We start from the raw sequence: 21,318 nt of genomic DNA, 5'->3' as shown, positions 1-21,318 counted from the left end.
ATGTAACCTGACAGTATCTTTAACATGAATGAGAGCTGATCGACTATTAGTCCATCAACATCAGCTAGTCTGTTGAGATATGGACTCTTGAACAATCTGATACTTGAAAAGATCCAACCACAGTTCCCTTTAAAGTCAATATCTAAGTAAAATAGAAAACCCATCTCTCTAGGTGGCACATCAGTCAACAAATAGATGGTTTTAGTTTTACATACAAACAGAAAGGCTGAACGGATATTCTCCATCAAGTAACTTTAACAAAGATACAAAAATGAAGTGACCTTAACATAGATACAAAAATGAAATGATCCGCAAGTAATTGGTAACCAGCTGCCTGAAAACTCAACGAATATTACAAGCTCTAGATTATTAATCAAGAAAAAACCTACTGCTTAAGAGGGACAAATCAGTCTGTTTCCAACCCTGAAATGTATTTGTCATAGAATTTCCCTGCTCGCTCAAGATCTCCAAGCTCAGTATAACAATCAGCTATTGCTCCATAAGCTTCTGTGTTTCCTGAGTCCTCTCCTTCGCGCTCAGAGATTGCCAAAACCATAGAATGGTATTTGATGGCTTCCCTATACTTACCTTGCCTTTGCAGTGAGGCTCCTGAAAGGACAATTTTGAATCAATAACTTGAGATTGATAGCAACTGTTGACGAATTACAAACCATATGGTGACTCAACTTCTAGGAAATCATGTTGTATTAAAAAAAAAAAAAAAAAAAAAAACTGCGTGAAAACATGACTAATGAAGAAATATTAAGTAGAACATAGAAATTAATTATAAAAACAAATTATGACTATTGGGAATACTAGAAAAGCATATTTTCAACAGAAACTAATGCTCAGAGACACAAAATAGACTCAATTTGAAGAGTTATGCCTTCTTGAAGCTTGAAAGAATATATGATTCTGGTCCTTAACTAACATGTCCTCATAACAGGTTTGCATATGGTTGGTTTCAATTAATTGCCTAAAGATGGTAGCAACATTTACTTATAAAAAAAAAAATGGTAGAAACATTTCTATAGGCTTGAATTATTGAGCTTACTCAGTGGATGTAAAAGAAAAAAGGTCTTAGCAACAGTCAACCCAAAACACGGCTTAATGCCTCTGATTCATTACGGGAAGGAATTAAAATTTTTTGTACGAGATGTAGAAGACTCTAGTGGAACCTCTACAGTACCAGTAAGATGCCTATTGTATAGTTTATTGATTTTATATAACCCACAGTACTTATATTACACAAAACATGGGTAAGTGAGGTAACCATAGGAGGAAAATAATGGCCAAGGGAACGTAAACAGACCTAAACCTCTTGCAGCCTTCTTCTCCTCAATAGGGTCTTTTAAATTCTGCGCAAGTTCAAGAGCTGTTTTAAACTCCAAGAATGCTTTCTCTAGTTCTTGATTTCTCAAAAAATTCTTTCCGCTCTTCAACCGAGAAATCAATTCCTGCTTCTTTGGATCAACAATTACTTCAGTCTCTGGTATTCTTCCACCAACAGGAGCATAACTCAAGGTGGGAGCATAGGACTCAATCTTAGCTTGCCTTCTTAGAGCTGTATTGATTTGGCGTAGCTGTTCATTCATCCGCTCCAATTCCCCTCTCCTTTGGCGAGCAAGCAACCCTATCATACAAGCAATCAAAAATTATGGAAAATTTACATAACACGGCTATAGATCTACGCTTCACATTCAAAAAAAAAAAAAATATCAGGCATGGAAAGACAAAAGGGTCTTGAATTTCCTTAGTTCACATAGCCACTCCCAATTATAATCCTAACAATGAGGTAAGAAAAGAAAAATAATACTTCCATCCAGGTGATGTTTTGAATACTCTTATTGTGAATTAGCATTAACACTAAAAAAATTATGCATTATATGGCATGGGTTGAGGTGTCAGAAACATCAATAAGTCATGTATGTTGGGGATTCATTATGCAATTTCCATGCCTCAATCTCAAACTTCTATGCAGCTGTATATGTAAAAAATCTAGCCTCCAGGGTAGGGTATGTGTGGCATTTTCTTTACTTGCTCATCAAGATACTAAAAATATAATAAATACAAGCAACTCTACCAAAAATTATTTAAAAAAGGAAAAATCAAACTCCTGATAGATTTTGAATACATCCTGCAAAGTAATGAGAAGGAATAGAACCAAAGGAGACAATGAAGCCAATAGTACCTTACCTCCAACAGTTGCCCCTATAAGGGCCACGGCTAGCAATAAAGGCATGTTCATGTTGAAAACAGAGTTATCAGCTTCACATGTTTCTGCTAAAGCTTTCAAAGGTGTACTTAACATCAAGGCATTACTGACAAGAAATGCCATTGTTGGAATTCCTACCTGTTTGTTTTCCTGCTAAAGAGGCAACTGTCGATCAGATAATAAAAAGAATGACCATCAAAGAGGGAATTAATAAGGTATAACGGATGGAAACTAAAATATATTGCAGTAATTGGATCACACACATTTTTCTTGAGATATGAACACTTGATGAACTCTATTTATTTATCTCTTAGGTAAGTTGATAGTGAAGTACATATGTTGAACCCATGACCTCACCCTCCACCTACTCTTATAGGAGGTGCTAAGAAGCACCATTTGATCTACAACTCATCGCAAGGGATTGCATTAAGTCATGATGCTTTAGTTCTGGTTGTGGGAATCTGACAGTCAAATGAAATCCAAGCCTGGTAAAATTTATACACAAAGTTGACTGCTGAACTTGATGGGAGCCTTTAAATTGCAAGATAGGTCTTTTACAGATAAAAGAGAAACACCCTCCCACAAAGTTTACATAATAATGTTCTCTAGGGCAGTCTTTGTAGGGATATTGTTAAACTCTACATCTTATAATGTGGAGTTCTCTTATGCCACTAATAAAGTAGTAGATGCAACATATATCACAACCAAAACTCCTACTAAATACATAACAGCTGATATTGGGAAACTCACCATCATACCTGACAATGTAAGTTTGGCAACATTTGGCACATCTCAGAAGACCCATTAAAAGTACTTCTCAAGGATGATATAAACCTCTCCACTTTATATGAAAGAGTAGCAATCTTCCCTGATTCAATCAATGAATATATCACCATATCAGTAAAAGGATGTTCTCCACATTCAATTCAAGAAGTTTTACAAAACCCTCAACCAACCGATTTATGGCCTTCCAATATATGGGTAAATTGACGGTTGTTTGAATAACAAAAATTAAATATGTATGAGTTAGGTTCAAGTTACATCACTAAATAACTTTAAATTATGTAGAGCCATTGTCATGAAAATATATATTTTTATTGGTAAGTTACACATGCAATAGTGGGTCTTGAGCTATAGCTCATTGGCCCATCATCATGAAAATCATGTAACACAACCAACTCAAGAATCCCCCATCTTCTCTCTCTTCTAGCATCACAACTTGCAATGTTCTCAAACACCCTTAACTCGGTAAACAAATATATCCAATTTTAATCACAAAACAAAAAATGTTCAAAACCCCACTAACATACTTAAACAACAAAACCTCCTACATTTCACATTTAGCTATAGCCTCCACAAACTTAGCTTACACATAAAAATGTCACATTTAACCTATTATACTACCAAAAAAAATATTGAATCCAATTAGCTAAAATTGTCCCCCCCCCCCCCCCCCCCCCCAAAACTTTGGACAATGTAATATTTCAAAAATGTTGTATGGAATTTATTCACTTCATTTTTCTAATACCTGAAAAATAAATCCTCCCACATTTCACATTTAGGCTATATCCTCCACAAACTTACACTTACACATAAAAATATCACATTTAACCCGTTATATACAAAAGACAAATAAACAATTAAAAACCCAATAGCTAAAAGTGTGTTTTTTTTCCCCTTGAACAATGCAATTATTCAAATATACTTACCAATTTATTCTCTCCATTTTTTTAATACCTGAATAGTAAAACCCCCCACATTTAGCTATATCCTCCACATACTTACCTCTACACATAAAAATATCACATTTAACCCATTATAATACAAAATTCATATAAAAACTTGATCCCCATTAGCTAAAATAGTTAAATTGTTCTTGGACTATGTAATAATTCAAAACCTTCCACATTTCACACTTAACTATATCCTCCACAAACTAAAGCTCACACATAAAAATATCACATTTAAACCATTATAATACAAAAGAAAAATAAAAAATTGATCCCCATTAGATAAAATAGTTAATTTTTTCTTAGACAATGTAATAATTCAAAACCTCTCACATTTCACATTTAACTGTATCCTCCACAAACTAAAGCTCACACATAAAAATATCACATTTAACCCATTATACAACAAAATACAAATAAAAAATTAAAACCCAATAACTAAAATTGCATATTTTTATTCTTGGACAATGCATAATTCAAATATACTGTACAATTTATTTTCTCAGCAACCAAACATAGCTTAAAATGTAAAGTCCTGAGAAATGAAAGGTACACCGTTCCATTATAAGAGATCATTGTAAAGATTTTAGCTTTTAAAGAGCTTAATAAAAAAGCAATAACAATTTCAAAGCAGTGAAACGAGTTCAGAGAAAGTAAGCAAAGAGGTGTGATTACCAAAAAAAAAAAAGCAAAGAGGTGTGAAATGATTGAATGAGGGAGAGAGAGAAGAGAGTAGGTAGGGGCGGGAGTACTTACCGGGAGCATGTGATTTTCTGTGGAGTCGATCGGACGGTGGAGATCGGGCGATGGAGTTCGGAGGAGAGAAGAAGCAGGAGGAGTAACGCAGCATAACCGCCATTGCTTCGGATAAAACGTTGGGGAGTTGGGCTTTTCTGTATAATAACCATCCTCTGAGCGCGCGTGAGGGCGTGCCTAGAGTGTTTTTGTTTTTATTTTTATTTTTATTTATTTTTATTTTTATTGGTTGTAAAAAAATATTGTTCATTCATCTTAATTCAAAATTATTATATTTTTTTTATTCACAAAAATATTTAGAAGTGTAATGATATTTATACTAAAAAATTATTTCATTCACAAATGTATAAATTTTGTCAAATTTCACATCTTCATAGAAGCAAGGGAAGAGGAAAACCCAAAACATAACTTGTAAGTGATTAGTTTGAGGGAGAGTCCATTTTGTATTAAATAAAGATACAATTGTATAAAGAGAGTTAGTAACATCTTTTCAAAATTATAAAATTGTATAAAGTAAAGATATACATACAAATGTGCGAGCAAGAAACATAAAAAAAAGAAAAAAAAAAGAATGAGTACTAAGAAAACTATGTACCTTTGCTTGTGTCTTTGTGAAAAGAGAGGGAGGGGGAGAGAACATTTATTTATGTTTTGTTTGTTTGGCAATTGGCTTGCCATTCAGGAAAAAAAAAAAAAAAAAATTTATGGTGGTGCCTAAATTTAAGGATATGGATGAGAAGTTATAGTAGTGATTTTATAGTAGGAGCTTTTTATTTTTATTTCAAAATAAAGAAGATATTTGGGGAAAATGAAAAATAACCATAAGATTTGAGTAAGAAAACTGAAAATTTTATTGAAAATAAAAAGGGATCAAAGCAATAGATAAGTCTCTCTTTTTTTAGGTAGAAACAGTTAAGTCTTGATAAAGGAAAAAAAAAAAAAAGTAGTAAAAAGTAAAAACGTGGGGTGAGTGGAATATGGGAGAGATAGGAGAGTTGAGGATATGGAATAGTAGTGGTTTTATTTATTTTTTTTATAGGAGTTTTTTATTTTTCAAAATAAAAAAGAGGAGATTTGAAAAAAAAAAAAAAACCGTGAGATTAGAGTAAGGATAAAGGAAAAAAAAAAAAAGAAAAAAAAAAAAAAGAAGAAGAAAAGTGAAAACGTGGAGTGGAATATGGGAGAGATATGAGAGTTGAGTTTGGAAAACCAACTAGAAAAGTGATCCTATTTTGTCAGGAATTAGGGATGTATTTTTACTGAAATGTCCTATTTAAATCTAAGAGTGTAGGGGTATTTTTGAACTACAAAATTGTGGATCTTGAAGAAGAGAAGCCCCTTAGGCTGTGTTTGGTTGCTGTAAAATGTTTTCCGGAAAATATATATTTTCCGGAAATGCTATTTTCCGGAAAAGGAAAATGTATTCAGGCTGTTTGGCTGTCTCGGAAATCGTTTTACGGAAAATCAATTTCGATGTTTGGTTCCTCCAAACATTTTACGGAAAATACTTTAGGAAAACCAATCATGCATAACAAGTCAAGCTCCAAAATTCTAAAAAAAAAAAAACCACAAACCAATCGGGAATAACCTGCAATCAGAAAAGCCCCAAAATTTCATATGCATAACCCATAAATACACAGTTTAATAAACAATGTATAATTAAAAAAATTAATAAATAAAAACATGTGAGTGTGTGGATCGGAGGTGAGTGAGTGTGTGGATCGGACGTGTGTGGGTCGAAGGTGAACCGGTTCCGGAAAACTCACCATGAGTCTGTGTTTTGCTCGGTGATCGGAGTGGCTAGACCGGTGATTGACTGGCTGAGCTGGATCGGGTGCGTTGGTCTGGATCGGTGTGAGTTTGAGCTCTCACTCACTGTGGGTCTGCGGTGTTTGGCGCGGTGATCGTCTGGCTGAGCTCGACGTGACCGGCGTGAGGTAGATCGATGTCGGTGGCTGGATCGGAGCTCCCGTTCTTTCTTTCGCTCGTTGGCTGGATCGGAGCTTTCGGTGGCTGGATCGATCAGAGCTCTCGCACTTGATCTCGCTCGTTGGCTTGATCTCGCTCGTTCTTTCTCTCACTCTCTCTGTGTTGTGTTTTGCGTTTTTTCTCTCGCTCTCTCTGTGCTTTGCATGACCCGGAAATGATTTGAAGTGAAAATGAGAGTGTAAAATCATTTCCGGGTCAAAGGGGAAAATTTCAGTCAACAGGAAGTTATTTTCCGGAAAATATCATTTTCTGTTGCTGCCAAACACGCGAGTTTGGGGGAAAATGATTTCCTGAAATTATTTTCCCCCAAAACAAACGCACCCTTAATTAGCAGTTTAGAAGAAGGAAAGTAAAAATTTGGGGGTGAGTGGAATATGGGAGAGATGTGAGAGTTGAGTTTGAAAAACCAACGGGAAGAGTGATAGGAATTAGAGATGTATTTTTACCGAAATTTCCTATTTAAACCTAAAAGTGTAGGGGTATTTTTGAATCACAAAATTGAGGATCTCAAACAGGAGAAGCCCCTTAAATAGTAGTATAAATACTTGGATAGTTGGACCATATTATATCGGAGAAGCAACATGTAGCTTTATCCTCGACTTGGAAAAAATTCACCCATTTTTGTAATACACTAATCACAATATATTATATTAGCAGTTACAAAAAGAAGAAGAAGAAGAAGGAGAAGAAGAAGAAGGTTGTGTCCTTAATGGAAGCAAAAAGGCTCTCTTGTAATATTAATCTTTTATATTGTACTAGCCTTTGAACGCGTGCTCAGAGGTTCTTCTATTTTTTTTTTGTGTAAAAGTTAATAGTGTTTGTTCATCATAATTCAGAGTTGCTACATTTTTCAATTACAAAAATATCTAGAAATGTGATGATATTTATAGTAAAAAATTATTTCATTTGCAAATGCATAAATCTCGTCAAATTCCACATCTTCATAAAAGAAAGAGAAGAGAAAAACCCAAAACATAACTTGTAAGTGAGTAGTTTGAGGGAGAGTCCATTTTGTATTAAATAATGATACAATTGTATAAAGAGAGTTAGAAACATCTTTTCAAAATTATAAAATTGTATAAAATAAGGATACACATACAAACATGCGAGCAAGAAAACATAAAAAAAGAAAAAAAAAAGAATGAGTACTAAGAAAACTATGTACATTTGCTTATGTCTTCGTGAAAAAGAGAGGGAGGGGGAGAGAACATTTATATATATTTTGTTTTGTTTGGCAACTGGCTTGCCATTCAGGAAAAAAAAAAAAAAAATTATGGTGGTGCCTAAATTTAAGGATATGGATGAGAAGTTATAGTAGTAATTTTATAATAGGAGTTTTTTTTTTTTTTTTTTTTTTTTTTTTTTTTTTTTTCAAAATAAAAAAGAGTTTGGGAAAAAGAAAAATAGCCGTGAAATTAGAGTAAGGAAACTAAAAATTTTATTGAAAATAAAAAGGGACAAAAGAAACAAATAAGTTTATTTATTTATTTTTTTTTAAGGTAGAAAATAAGTCTTGATAAAGGAAAAAAGAAAAAAAGAAAAAGTAAAAAGTAAAAGCATGGGATGAGTGGAATATGGGAGAGATAGGAGAGTTGAGGATATGGAATAATAATGGTGTTTTTTTTTTTATAAAAATTTTCAAAATGAAAAAAGCGGAGATTTGAAAAAAAAAAGAAAAAAACCGTGAGATTAGAGTAGGGATAAAAGAAAAAAGAAAAAGAAAAAGAAAAAAAGAAAAGATAAAAAGAAAAGTAAAAATGTTGGGGTGAGTGGAATATAGGAGAGATGTGAGAGTTGAGTATGGAAAACCAACTGGAAGAGTGATCCTATTTTGTAGAAAATTAGAGATGTATTTTTACCGAAATGTCCTATTTAAACCTAAGAGCGCAGGGTTATTTTTGAACCATAAAATTAAGGATACCAAGCAGGGGAAGCCCTTAAATAGTAGTTTAGAAGACAAAAAGTAAAAACGTGGGGGTGAGTGGAATATGGGAGAGATGTGAGAGTTGAGTTTGAAAAACCAACTGGAAGAGTGATCGAAATTAGAGATGTATTTGTATCGAAATGTCCTATTTAAACCTAAAAGTATAAGGATATTTTTAAACCACGAAATTGTGGATCCCAAATAAGGGAAGCCCTTAAATAGTAGTATAGATAAGAATGCTTTTTCAATGTAAAATGCCCTTGGAGTTCCTAAAAATAACACTAAATGGCCTGACACTACAATATATATATATATATATATATATTACTTCGATCATAACTGTAATACCGCCTTCTTGGCTGGTTCTACTTTGCTTTTATATTATTTTCAACATATATATTGTTGTGCAACTGTGCTTCCGCCTTCAACGCTGTGTCCCTTCCCCCTCTGTGGTATCAGAGCCATTCTTTTTTGGCTGGTGATAGTGTTGTTGTGTTCTTTGTCTCTCTGTCTGTGTTTACTCGAAACTTTGATGCTCCTTTGTTGTGTTCCCTTTTCACCGTCGTTGGCGCCACCCGTGTTGGAAAGTGAATTCCCAGAACCGAACAGTAAAGCCCGTTTGAGCCAAGAGAAGGCGTGTAGGGCATGAGAGGTATAGGGTTGACTAGGGTATGTGTTACGAAATGCAACGGTGTTAAGAAAAACATGATAATTGAGTGTTAAAACTAGGATATCATGGATAGGTTGTGGAGATCCAACTCCTCTGTCAGCTCTAGGACTGATTGTCCTCTTGATATTATAAATGAAGAAGATCACACTGTTGAAGATAATGAGTTGTTTCCTGATTTCCAGAAATGGAACATTCCTAAAGTTGATACTAAAACTGTTTATAAAACTAGTTTTGTTGAGAGTGCTTTTCATTCTGCTTACAAAGCTAGAACTGTTGAACAAATATTCTCTATTTCAAAAACTCATGAAAAATGTTGTTTGTTTTCCAAAAGAAATATTAGTGAATTTATTGCTGCTAAAAAATTTAGTTATTTGCATATTGGAATGGTTTAAGTTGCTATTAAACCACTCACTAGAAAGGGTATTAATACTTCTGTTCTCATGTGTTTACGAGATGCTAGATTTAAGAACTTTAAAGATAACATTCTTGGTATGATTACTGCTTCTTTGTATGACGGTCATGTTTATTTTAATTGTTGTCCTGATCTTACTCTTGCTTTGGATGATCCTAATATTGTTAAAGCTTTAACTTTGAATATTGCTTCATTTGGTTATCACATGGAAGAAGGTAGTAAACCTTTTGCTTTGATTTATTGCATTTATTACAAACTGTTGAGTACTCAATTGAACCCTGGTGCTAAGATTAATAGAGAACTTTATGGTAAAACCATGTTAATTCAATGTTCAACCCTTGATGCTAAAGTTCAAGTTCCAAAAATGATTTAATGGCAAGACGTTAAGCTTCCCACTGAATGGTTGTTGGAACAAGAATCTCCTCTTGCTAAACCTGTTTTTGATGAGCTAGATCTCACTCATATTCAACAATATCTTGATTGTACTGTTAAAATAAAATTTCAAAACAATCAACCTTGAGGATCAACGAAGGAAGACATCCCTATGCTGGATCTGAAAGTATTTCAAAAAGAGATCAAGATCTCAATGATTTTTTGAAAAAGAGTTTTGAAAAACCCACTGATTTGAAATTGATAGGCCACAAATTGAATGACCCCTTGTGATAGAAATTAATTAATTAATTAGTCAAGTTATTAATTAATCAATTTATCATGCAAACGTGTGGTAGCACAAACAAATCACCAATAAACTAATTATGCAGCGGAAAATAAATAACATGGTGATTTGTTTACGAATGGGGAAAACCTAATGGCAAAAACCCCACCGGGTGATTTTCAGGTCACCACTCCTGAAACTCCACTATTATCACAACAAGCGGTTACAAGTAAAGGAATCTCAAGTACCTTACTAACTTATAGTTGAACTCTTACCCCAATACCCAATTGGACTTGTTTTATAGTGACAATTTCCCTTTCGATGCACAGCTTTCAAGTACATGACTAACCAATTGCGTGGATCCTAGTACGCAACTTACTCCACAGCAACCCTTTGATTGTTGTAGTTGATTTGCAGCAGCTTCACATAGAAACACCAATAAGATCTTCAATGTTGGTGCAAGAGACTTTGCTTGGTTACCGCACCCAAAGGCGTACAAGAAACGCAGCAAGAACTCTTTCTTCTATAAGAGGAGGCTAGGGTTTCAAAAAGAAAACCTTATGAAACTCTCTAGGGTTAAGGTTTTTCTTTTTCCACCTCCTTTAAATAGGAGCTTAATGGGCTCTCCTATTCCAAATAGGTTTACACAAACCTTGGGCTTTCCTAGTCCAAATAGGTTTACACAAACCTTGGGCTTTCCTAGTCCAATAAGAATTATACAAACCCATAAACAAATAGCCTTTTAGAATAAAAACATTGCTGGCTATAATTTGAAAACCCGTAAGCTCGATAGATCGAGACATCTGTCGAGCTTTAATGAATCTCGACAGATCGAGTTTCTGTCGAGGAGGTATTGAGGCTTGCAGATTTGCACTTTTCTTGAGCAGTTCTTGAGTAGTCTTCATGTCTTCAATTTAACCATTTGTAATGATCATCTTGAACCTACTTAGATTTACCCAAATACAAATAAAGTGCGTTTTGTCAAAGGATATGCTAATTACATAAAAATATGTCCCCAACAGAAATTAAAAGGTGTTTCAAGTGATAAATCTCAAATTAGCTCTGTTTACTACTCCACTAAACCTGAAGCTTCCTTTCCATATAGCAGAACTGCTAATGAAGAAGAAGATGAAACTAAATTTGTTTGTCCATCTGATTCTGATTTTCCTCCTATTGAAAATCCTGCTTTCCAAAATCAATTAAGAGTTTTGAATGTTTTGGATGAAAGTTTTGAAATTGATATGGTTTCCCTGTATAATGAATTTATGCTTGCTAAAAACAGAAATAAAAGAAAATACTTCCAAAGTAATTTTGCTTAGTCTGAGAAAGACCGTGTTAAAAGGAAATGGTTAGAAAAGATGAATCAATTGAAAAAACATATTTTTTTTTTTTTGATTTTCTTGAAAACCATTATGTTCCAAAAGATGAGATTTCAAAAAATCATTTGAATGTGATAAAGAAATCAAATTTTGTTAAAGAAGAAAAAACCATTGTTAGGACTAGTCATCCTCCTCTTGAGACAATTTTGATAACTACTAAGAAGACTGATGTTAAGGCCTCCCCTTTCAAAATTGCTGATGATCAAACTCCCATTGTTAGTCTTATTGACAAAACAATTTTACTAATGAATCTTTGCATATTATTGGTCAACAGCTTGACCTCATTGAAGAAAAAATTGTTGAAAAACTTCTGTTTCAAAAACTAAGAAACCTTTGATTGATTTACCTAGTCAAGATAAAAAATTAAAGTTTAAAACTTCTCAGGCAAAGACTCTTGACATTGTTGAAAAAATGCTTTCTGATTTAAAAGTTAAAATTGAGGGTACTTCTACAAGTACTGCTTGCACTATTTCAAGAAATGAAAAAGAAATTGTTTCTGAAGAAAATATAGATTTTGATATTGTTTCTTCTGTTTCTGCTAAAAAGGTTTTTGATGATGGTTTACCAGAAATTAAAAGATTTGTTGGAAATTCCAAGCCCATGTCTTTTACAAAAAATTGGTATCTAAAACCTACTCCTCCTGATATGCAGTTTGAAGAAAGACCTTTTCAAACCTAGTTTTTTGTTTTTGCTGATAAGATCTATGAATGGAATATTGATGGTTTGTCTAAACAAGAAATCATTAATAAAATGGGTCATATGTCTATGGTTGGAATTGCTTATATTAATAACCATAATCTTGATCACCCTGAAATTGTTGACCTTCTTGCTACTGGTTTTTCTGGTACTCTTCGTGGATGGTGGGATTCATATCTCACAGAAGATTCCAGAAAATCTATTAAACATGCTGTTAAAAAGAATGATGAAGGTATACCTATTTTTGATGAAAGTATTGGTCGAGGTATTCTTGATGGTGTCAATACCTTAGTCTATACTATTCTCAAACATTTTGTTGGTACTTCATCTAATATTTCGTCTCGAATTTCTGATCTTTTGAATAATTTGAGATGTCCTACTATGTCTGATTACAGATGGTACCAAGATGTTTTCCTTTCCAGAGTAATGCATCAGAAAGATTGTTACAAGCCTTATTGGAAAGAAAAGTTTATTGACGGTCTGCCTCCTATCTTTGCTCATAAGGTAAAACAAGAGTTAATTGGTAAAAATGATTCTATTGATTATGATGATTTAACTTATGGTGATATTTTAAGCACTATTAAAAAACTTGGTATTAACATGTGCAATGATGAAAAATTGTTAAAACACCAGTTAACTAATAAAAGAAAAGCTAAATATGAAATAGGTAATTTTTGTGAAAAATATGATTTGCCCCCTATTGCTCCTTCCAGGCAAAAAGGTAAAAAACATGATAAAAGTTATAGTCATAAAAAATATAAAAAATACAAAACCAACTTTGTTAAACCCAATGATTTCTATCTATAAAGAAAAATGTTTCTAAAAAAATATGATAAACAGAGATCAAGTAAAGGTAAATGCTTTAACTATGGTAAATCTAGACACTTTAGTAAAGATTGTAAGCAAAAACTTGGTAAGTTGAAAAACAAGTTTAACATGTTAAAAATTGATGAAAAAGATCAAGAAGAATTATTCAGAATCCTTGAATCAAACAATTCGTCTGATTCTTTGGAAGATGATTTTTCATCTTCATCAGATTCTTGCTATCAATCTACTGATGATTCCTCTAATTCACCTAATGTTAAAATTGGTTGTAGAGACTCCTGTTGTAATGTTATTAAATTTGTTAATGTTCTCACTAGAAGTGAAGAAAATGAAAGCTTGGTAATTAAATTGATAAATCAGATTGAAAACCCTGAATTGCAAAAAGAATATTTAGATAAATTTAAGAAAAATTTGATAAAAGATGAAACTAGTAAAAAACTAAAATCAACTATAAGTTTTGAAGAAACTTTGGAAACATTTAATAAAAAGAAATCCAAAGAATTGACTGTTAATGATCTTCAACATGAAATTAATGTTAAACAAGAAATAAGTGAATTAAAAAATGAATTTAAAAGCATTAAAAGTGATAATAATAATCTTAAACAAGAATTGTTGTTGTTAAAAATTGATAAAAATCTTAATAAATCTGATAATGAACAAGATGAACAAGATGAGCACAAAGATGGAGATGAATCCAGTCAACAGGCTCTTCTGTCTGATAAAGGTATTGTTGATAATTCTCAACTTAATCTTGTTAACAAACTACTTCCTCCAAAATGGTTTACAAAAGTTAAAATTGTTGTTTCTCATGATTACCATTTCACTGTTATTGTTATGATTGATTTTGGTGCGGATATGAATTGTATCCAAGAAGGATTGATTCCTTCAAAATATTTTGAAAAATCATTTGAAAGATTGATTTTTGCTAATGGTACTCAAATGAAGATTAAATATGAATTGAATAATGCTCATTTTTGTCATGATAATGTTTGTTTCAAGATTCCTTCTGTTCTTGTTAAAAATATGACTGAAAAAGTGATTCTTGGTCTGCCATTTATAAATGCTTTGTATCCTTTTCTTGTTGATCATGATGGAATTACTACTGATCATTTTGGACAGAAAGTAAAATTCAAATTTGCTTCAAAGTTTGAAATTGAAATTGATGATGCTTTAAATCAGATTCATGCTAAAACCAAACATCTTAACTTCTTTCAGCAAGAAGTTAGATACAAGAAAATTGCTGAACAACTTTTTGATAAATTATTGCAATAAAAAATTGATAATTTTCAGAAAATTTTGATCGATGATGTTTGCTCTGATGTTCCTAATGCTTTTTGGCATGAGAAAATACACATTAATAATCTGTCTGATGTTGAAGACTTCCCTATTAATGTGCTAATGATGGGTTCTTGCCAATGTTTCACAGATACTGTTAAAGGTAATATTCATAGTACCAAAATATTAACTACTACCGATCGTCTTAACATTTTCAATGTTTCTTCGTAGGAATCGGAGCATGTTTTGTGGATAAGTACCACTAATAAGTGGAATAATACTAATAATTATACCACTAGTAAGTGGATTATTATGACTTCCTCGACAGAGAGGAAGAACAAGGGAATAGCACCAGCACGGGGCTATTCTCAAGACAAAAGGCTCCCAGTGGGACAATCTTTTGTAATGCATGAAGGTGCATCTTCTAGAGTAAAATCTAGTGGATCAACATCCCTTCAGGAATTTGTCCCGGCAGAGGTGACATATTCCAGTGGTGATATGGTAATTGCTTTGTAGGAAGTTTTGTCTAGACATTTACAATTCCACAATGGAACCTATTCAGAACTACCAGATTCTATCAAATTCATTCTTGATAACCTTTAATCCGCTTTTATTAGAAACCACCGTAACCTTTTCCAGAAAACCCTTAGAGCCCTTGAAATCCACCTTGTTAACCTTACTGCTCAAAATGAGGCTTATATGAGCCACTATGATAACCTTGTTTCAAAAAATAACCTTGTTTCAGAAGATAACCCTGTTTCAGAAAATTACTTTGATTCAGAAAATGATCTTGCTTCAGAAAATAACACTGTTTCAAAAAATGAGGCTCTAAAAACCCACCTTGAAGCCTACATTAGTCAACTCTTTGGCAAAGAGGAAATTCATTCAATGGATAAAAAGACTATAATGGGCACTGATTATGCTAGATTGAGTCTTAAGACCCAATCTATGTTAAGAAGTGCTGTTGCCAACTTGCCAACAGATATACGATCTCGTATTCTGGAAAGCAAGGCTATGTTTAGGTCTTTTGAACTATGGTTCAAGTATTTCAAGAAACTTGTTATAGCCACTATTCCTGATCCTGATGAATTAGACGAAGATGATAATGTCTTTATTTAGCTAGATTGGGAAGAACACTTTGGGAGTAGTCTCAGAGTGTACGAAAGGAAACATCCATTTTCTGGTCTCCTGATTAATTATGATGATGGTACATATGTTGCTGATGATTCAGATGATGATGATAGAAATCCTAATTGGCTTTCCTAGATGTTTGAATATGGCTTTATCGGGTTCATCAAGCTAACAAGCCATGACCAGATTAGCCAGTTCCCGCAAATAATTCAAGAAGTTGTTAAAAAACTTGCTAGCCCTTTTGTTTCCATTAGATGCTGGAGTACTTTGCCAAAATGGGAAAGAGATAACTGGATGGAAGTCCAACCCTCAAAACATCTCATTCTCATTAATGGTTTCACTCACTAAGGGCAATGGTATGAAGGAAATTCTTTCCTTTCATTCGAAAATCCTTTTGCTCTTGCTAAGTGTTGGAGAAATTATTTCAATAATGAAATTCTTGATGTTATCCAAGACCTATGGAAAGATTACCATTTCATAGGAAATACGGATCGAATTCATGTTTTCGGTATAAAGCCTTATGTTTTTGCCATCCGCCATAGAGAAAGAATTGGTCATGATGATCCAAGAAGATTTATTATTCTGGGAAAAAACCCAAAGTTTGAGCCATTACTATATTGTGGATTCTGTAATCAATATGCTCTTTATCATGAACATGCGTGTAATGATGATCCTCCATGGAATCCTCATGATGGCTACCCATCAGATGCTTATGATACTGATTAATGCTTGCCAATGCACTTGTTCCCACACCTGTTAAGCCTACTGAAACTGTTTAAGATACCCCTGTTTTTGCAGGAGATTGATTGATTGATTCTCCTATTTGTCTGGCTTGCATAACGGCCAAAAAATGCTACAATGTTTACTTACTCCCCCGGTGAAATCCCCACGATTGGTTCACTCCACAAATGATGATGTTTCTTCATGCTTTCTGACAACTCAAGCATGCTCAAGCTCTCTTTTGTCAAGTCTTGACACTTTAGATTAAAGAAAATGACAAGACCTTGCTGCTGGTTACTTTGGTCAAAAAAGTGAAAAAATACTATTCACATATTACTATTCATGGATTACTGTTCACGGATCACTGTTCACCTTTTACTATTCATGACACTGTTCACTCCAAATTTTGCCTATTTAAGGGGGGCTGTCCCTTAAGTTTAACTTAGAACTTTCTTACAGAATTTTCTTGGAGAGCTAGTTCCTTCTTGAGAGCCTTAATTTGAGAGAGTTCCTTGTTTCTTACTACCTATTCCCTACAATCTTGTAACTAGAATTGGTTCCAAGCTTTGTAACTATTAACCTGTACTGTTGAGATCTTGTAACTACTACTACTGCTGTAAGTATTTTGTTCTACTTTCAATAACAAGTATTTTCAATTTTCACATTATTATATTACTTGTTGCTACCGCCATCTTAGACGGTTCTAAATTTTAATTACTTTCATATATACTGCTTGTCTGGTTCTACCGCCTTACTATTGCTTTTAAATTACTTTGATTATAACTGCAATACCGCCTTCTTGATTGGTTCTACTTTGTTTACATTACTTTCAACATATATATTACTGTGCTTCCGCCTTCAGCACTGTGTCCCTTCCCCTATATATATATATATATATATATATATAAAGGGTTGGATTTAAGTTACAGCTGGTATAACTCTAAGCAATATTACACCATCCTATAACTTGTTATATAATTCATATTTCGAAAATCCTACCATTGGATTACATGTTCTATATGTTTTTAACATTCATGCCAATTTTCATGTCAATTAGATGTTATTTACCATTCGATTCATAAACTGATCTTTTATGCATTATTTTAAACTATAAAAACTTGAATTTAAACAATTAATTAATGACATAACTATTAATCTTTGATCACCTTGAAATTTTGTAAGCATAGAGAATATACGAAGATAATGTTTTGCATCTAATTAAAAAATATTGAGTGGTATAATGTTGCTTAAAGTTACACCAAGTGTAACTTGAACTCATTCCACACACACACACACACACACATATTGAGAGTGAGTAGACTAAAATCAATTGGTTTTGACACAATGAATCAATTTATTTCTATTCGGCATACTCATCTATATCCATATAATATGTTGAAAGGTAGTATTTAGAGCACTTTTGGTAGACTGCAATAGACAACGTATTGTAATAGCTATTTTTATGATTTTGAGATATAGTTGTTTGGTTATATTTTTAGTATAGGGATAATCATTCCTTATGAATAACTATTTTTTAAAATGATGAAGAGATTATATTCTATAAGGATGTGGTGTAAAATCCAAGTTTTACACCTTCCAATTCCAATATGTCATATTATTATATTACATATTAAAGAATAGACACAATCACACCCAGTCAATTCTAATATGAATTTGAAAGTCCAAGCCAGCTGTGAGTTTATTGAGATGTTATTATGTGTGATAGTATGTATTGAGTTTTAAGTAAAAAGTTGATGCGTTATTCTTTTATTGGATGAAGTAAAATATGAGTTTCGCATCCCATCCTTACCAAATTCAGACTCAATGAAGAATAGCTATTACTTATCAGAAGCGTGTAATCCCTATTCATTCTCCTAACTTAATAGGCTTGATTAAGAAAATTCCCAAAAAACCCAAGCAAAACCACTCCTTTTGAAATTTTCTCTCCCTCTCTAAAATTTTCAACTTTTTCTTTTAGAGTTCTCCCATTTTTACAAGTACTACCTCCCTCAATTGCTGCTCTCTCTTATTGGAAATATATTTTATCTCTCACTAGAGCTCTGCGATTTTCCCATATATTCTCTCTCTCTCTCTCTCTCTCTCTCTCTCTCTCTCTCTCTCTCTCTCTCTTATTTTTTTGCGATTTATAAATCTTGTTGGCGTTCTTATTATTTCTGCATCTTGTATTTCTTATAATACATATTCCTATTCCTACGTAACCATTATTACAGTCTACCAAACGTGCCCAAAATATTAATGTATGCAATAATGCATTATGCCTTTACTTTTCTCAAAACTCATTATAACTTATCAATCATGATATGGCTATCACATTTCACAACCATGACTTTAAACATTCTTGAACCTAAATGTAACTTATAATAGAAAATACATGTAATACAAACACCTTGAGTGGAAATACCATTTATTTATTTATAGTTTATTCTCAACCGAAAAAAAATCTCATTCTACCACTGTATTCATATCTGTATACTACTATAGTATTCAAGGCCAGGTCAAAGGATCCAGTCATGCTCCTACTTAGAAAACCATATTTCATTTTCATTAACTTCAAGAGATAGAGATAATAAATCTCTTAACAAAGGGTTTTTTTTTTTGGTATTAAATATTACATGCAAATGGTTTTCTTGATATGCTTTTTTGTGGTGTACCAACTTTCTCTACTTGGTAACAAATTCAACTTGAATAAAACCTTCAATATGCACATAGAATCATAGACGCATGCATAATAATTTAGTTAAAAACATTAATTTGATAACAAATTTGATTGATGTTACTTCAATAACAAATCACTTCCATCACATTGGAATACATTACTTATCATAGATTATGGTTTTACATTGGAATACATTACATTGGAATAATTAGTAAACATTAATAATTATTATTAATGTTTACTAATTGAGGTTCATCATTTGGTCCAATTCAGTCCAATTTGTCCACTTTGGTCTATTTGGTCCACTTTGGTCTATTTTGGACTAGTTCAGTCCGCTTCGGTCTATTCAGTCCATTTTGGTCCACTTTGGCCTATTTTAATCCAATTCGGTCCATTTTAGTCCATTGCAATCCACTTCAATCTACTTACTTAAGAATGGGAAAAGACAAGTTCAGGTTGAGAGTACTATCAATTATTTGAGTAATATCAAGGTTGTCAAAATCGGGATTTTACGTAGGATCGTGGGAGGTAGGTGGGATCCTGAATTGTAGGATCGGATTATGGATCGTAAGATCCTACATATTTTTAAATTTGAAGAAAAAAACACATTGATAATGACTTTGTATGTTGAATAATCATGTAAATTATGAATTTATCCGTAAAAACGTAAATCTTTGCATCATATAATGTAATTTGCATGTCATATATGCTACGTCTATACTAACGAAACAAATATATTTAAGTTCTGACTCAATGTATCTAAAAAGTTCAATAAATGTTTAATTAGCAACCAAATACCAAAATATTTATCAACACATACGGAAATATTTTCCAAGTTTTAAGTTCCAAGTTCCAAGTTTAAAATCCAAAATAAGTTATCAACAGGGAAACCAGGTAACTAAAATATGAAATCCAAAAACAAGATTAATATTAAGGTGAAGTGAACATTTAATTATTCACATTTTAGGGTTCTTATAACCACCGTCCTATTGAGAATCCACTATTATCATAACAAGCGGTTACAAGTAAAGGAATTCCAGTACCTTATACCAACTTAAAGTTGAACCTTTACCCCAATACCCAATTGGACTTGTTCTGTAGTGACAATCTCTCATTTTAATGCATGGCTCCCAATACGTAACTAATCAATTCGATGTGTGGATCCCAGTACGCAGCTTACACACCAACTTGAGAAAGATGTTGGTTGCAAAATTCTTTAGTTCATCAACACGATGAAGATCACAAAACTCCTTGGTTACAAAACCCTACGGTGTACAAAACATAGCAACTTCTTGAAGAGAATTGAAGAGAAAGATGAAGTAGGGCATATGTCTTTGGTTCACAATATGCTTGTGAAAAGCTTTTGCATTAAGTTGTATCAGCTATGACGGCCTTTAAAATAATCTTTATATATGTTTAGGGTTGTGAGAAAAGAAAGCCCAAACATCTATACACGGATTGGATGAAAATCAGAACTGAAAATCTAATTTTCTTAATTTTCGATAAATAAGGTATCTATCGAGAAGCTGTCGAGCATCGGGCTTATGCAGTCTTTTAAACCTCGATAGATACTAGCTGTCGAGTTTTAAAAACCAGCACTTCTTCACTTGATTCTTGAATAAATTTGCATGACTTTAACACTTGAACTTGAAACCTTGTTCCTTGAAGTATTAAACACATTTTAGATCTACCCAATTACAAGTAAAATGTGTTTTGTTAAAAGATTACTAGATCTACCCAATTACAAGTAAAATGCATTTTGTTAAAGGATTAGCTAATTCTATATTGACATATGTTCCTAACATGATTCACATATGTCCTAACAATCTAACATACACGTATTGTGTGGATCTGCAACCAATTAAATTTAAAAATGCAAGGCAGCTCTATCACAATTACAAAAGAAAATTTGACCCAAAAAAGAAAAAGAAAAAGGAATTTTGCAACAAATTTTATGATGTTGAACAGAAAGGAAAAAGCGAAAAACAAAATATCACTTGTATTATAATTTTAACGACATAAAGAAGTACTGTCACTAACAACAGTTAATTTTATGTAGATGCCAGAACCCTTCCTTCTTTACCTTCCCACATTTTATTTGTCATCAATCAACTGGTAAGACTGTACCCTTTCATTCTTATAAAATTTTCATAAAGTTTTTAAAAATTCAACCTTCTTCTGGAAAGTTTTTGTTTTCAATTGTAATTATTAGTGTGTGATTAAATCACGATGATTTTTTCCTTCTTATTTATTCTTGTGGCAAT

The 21,318-nt window shown here is 32.8% G+C and overlaps 1 protein-coding gene across 4 annotated transcripts; it reads right to left on the bottom strand.

The window, feature by feature from the left end:
- Positions 1-110: 110 nt before the first annotated feature.
- On the bottom strand, positions 111-4,845 carry LOC126724851 (protein FLUORESCENT IN BLUE LIGHT, chloroplastic). Of its 4 annotated transcripts, none has more exons than XM_050429273.1 (5): positions 4,702-4,845; positions 2,974-3,083; positions 2,197-2,368; positions 1,313-1,633; positions 111-609 (listed from the first exon to the last, which is right to left on the bottom strand). In XM_050429273.1, the coding sequence occupies exons 1-5, from the start codon at positions 4,802-4,804 to the stop codon at positions 407-409; spliced, it is 909 nt and encodes a 302-aa protein (XP_050285230.1). In that variant the 5' UTR covers positions 4,805-4,845; the 3' UTR covers positions 111-406. The 4 variants fall into 4 exon arrangements, with proteins under 4 accessions (XP_050285230.1, XP_050285231.1, XP_050285233.1 ...); XM_050429274.1 differs by having other exon boundaries at positions 2,197-2,365; XM_050429276.1 differs by having other exon boundaries at positions 2,197-2,365; positions 2,966-3,083; positions 4,702-4,718.
- Between the last annotated feature and the right edge of the window lie 16,473 nt (positions 4,846-21,318).

This window comes from Quercus robur, chromosome 5, assembly GCF_932294415.1.
Source record: "Quercus robur chromosome 5, dhQueRobu3.1, whole genome shotgun sequence".
Lineage (NCBI taxonomy): Eukaryota > Viridiplantae > Streptophyta > Magnoliopsida > Fagales > Fagaceae > Quercus > Quercus robur.
Note: the sequence above shows the minus strand (reverse complement) of the source record. Positions and strands in the feature narration are given on the sequence as shown.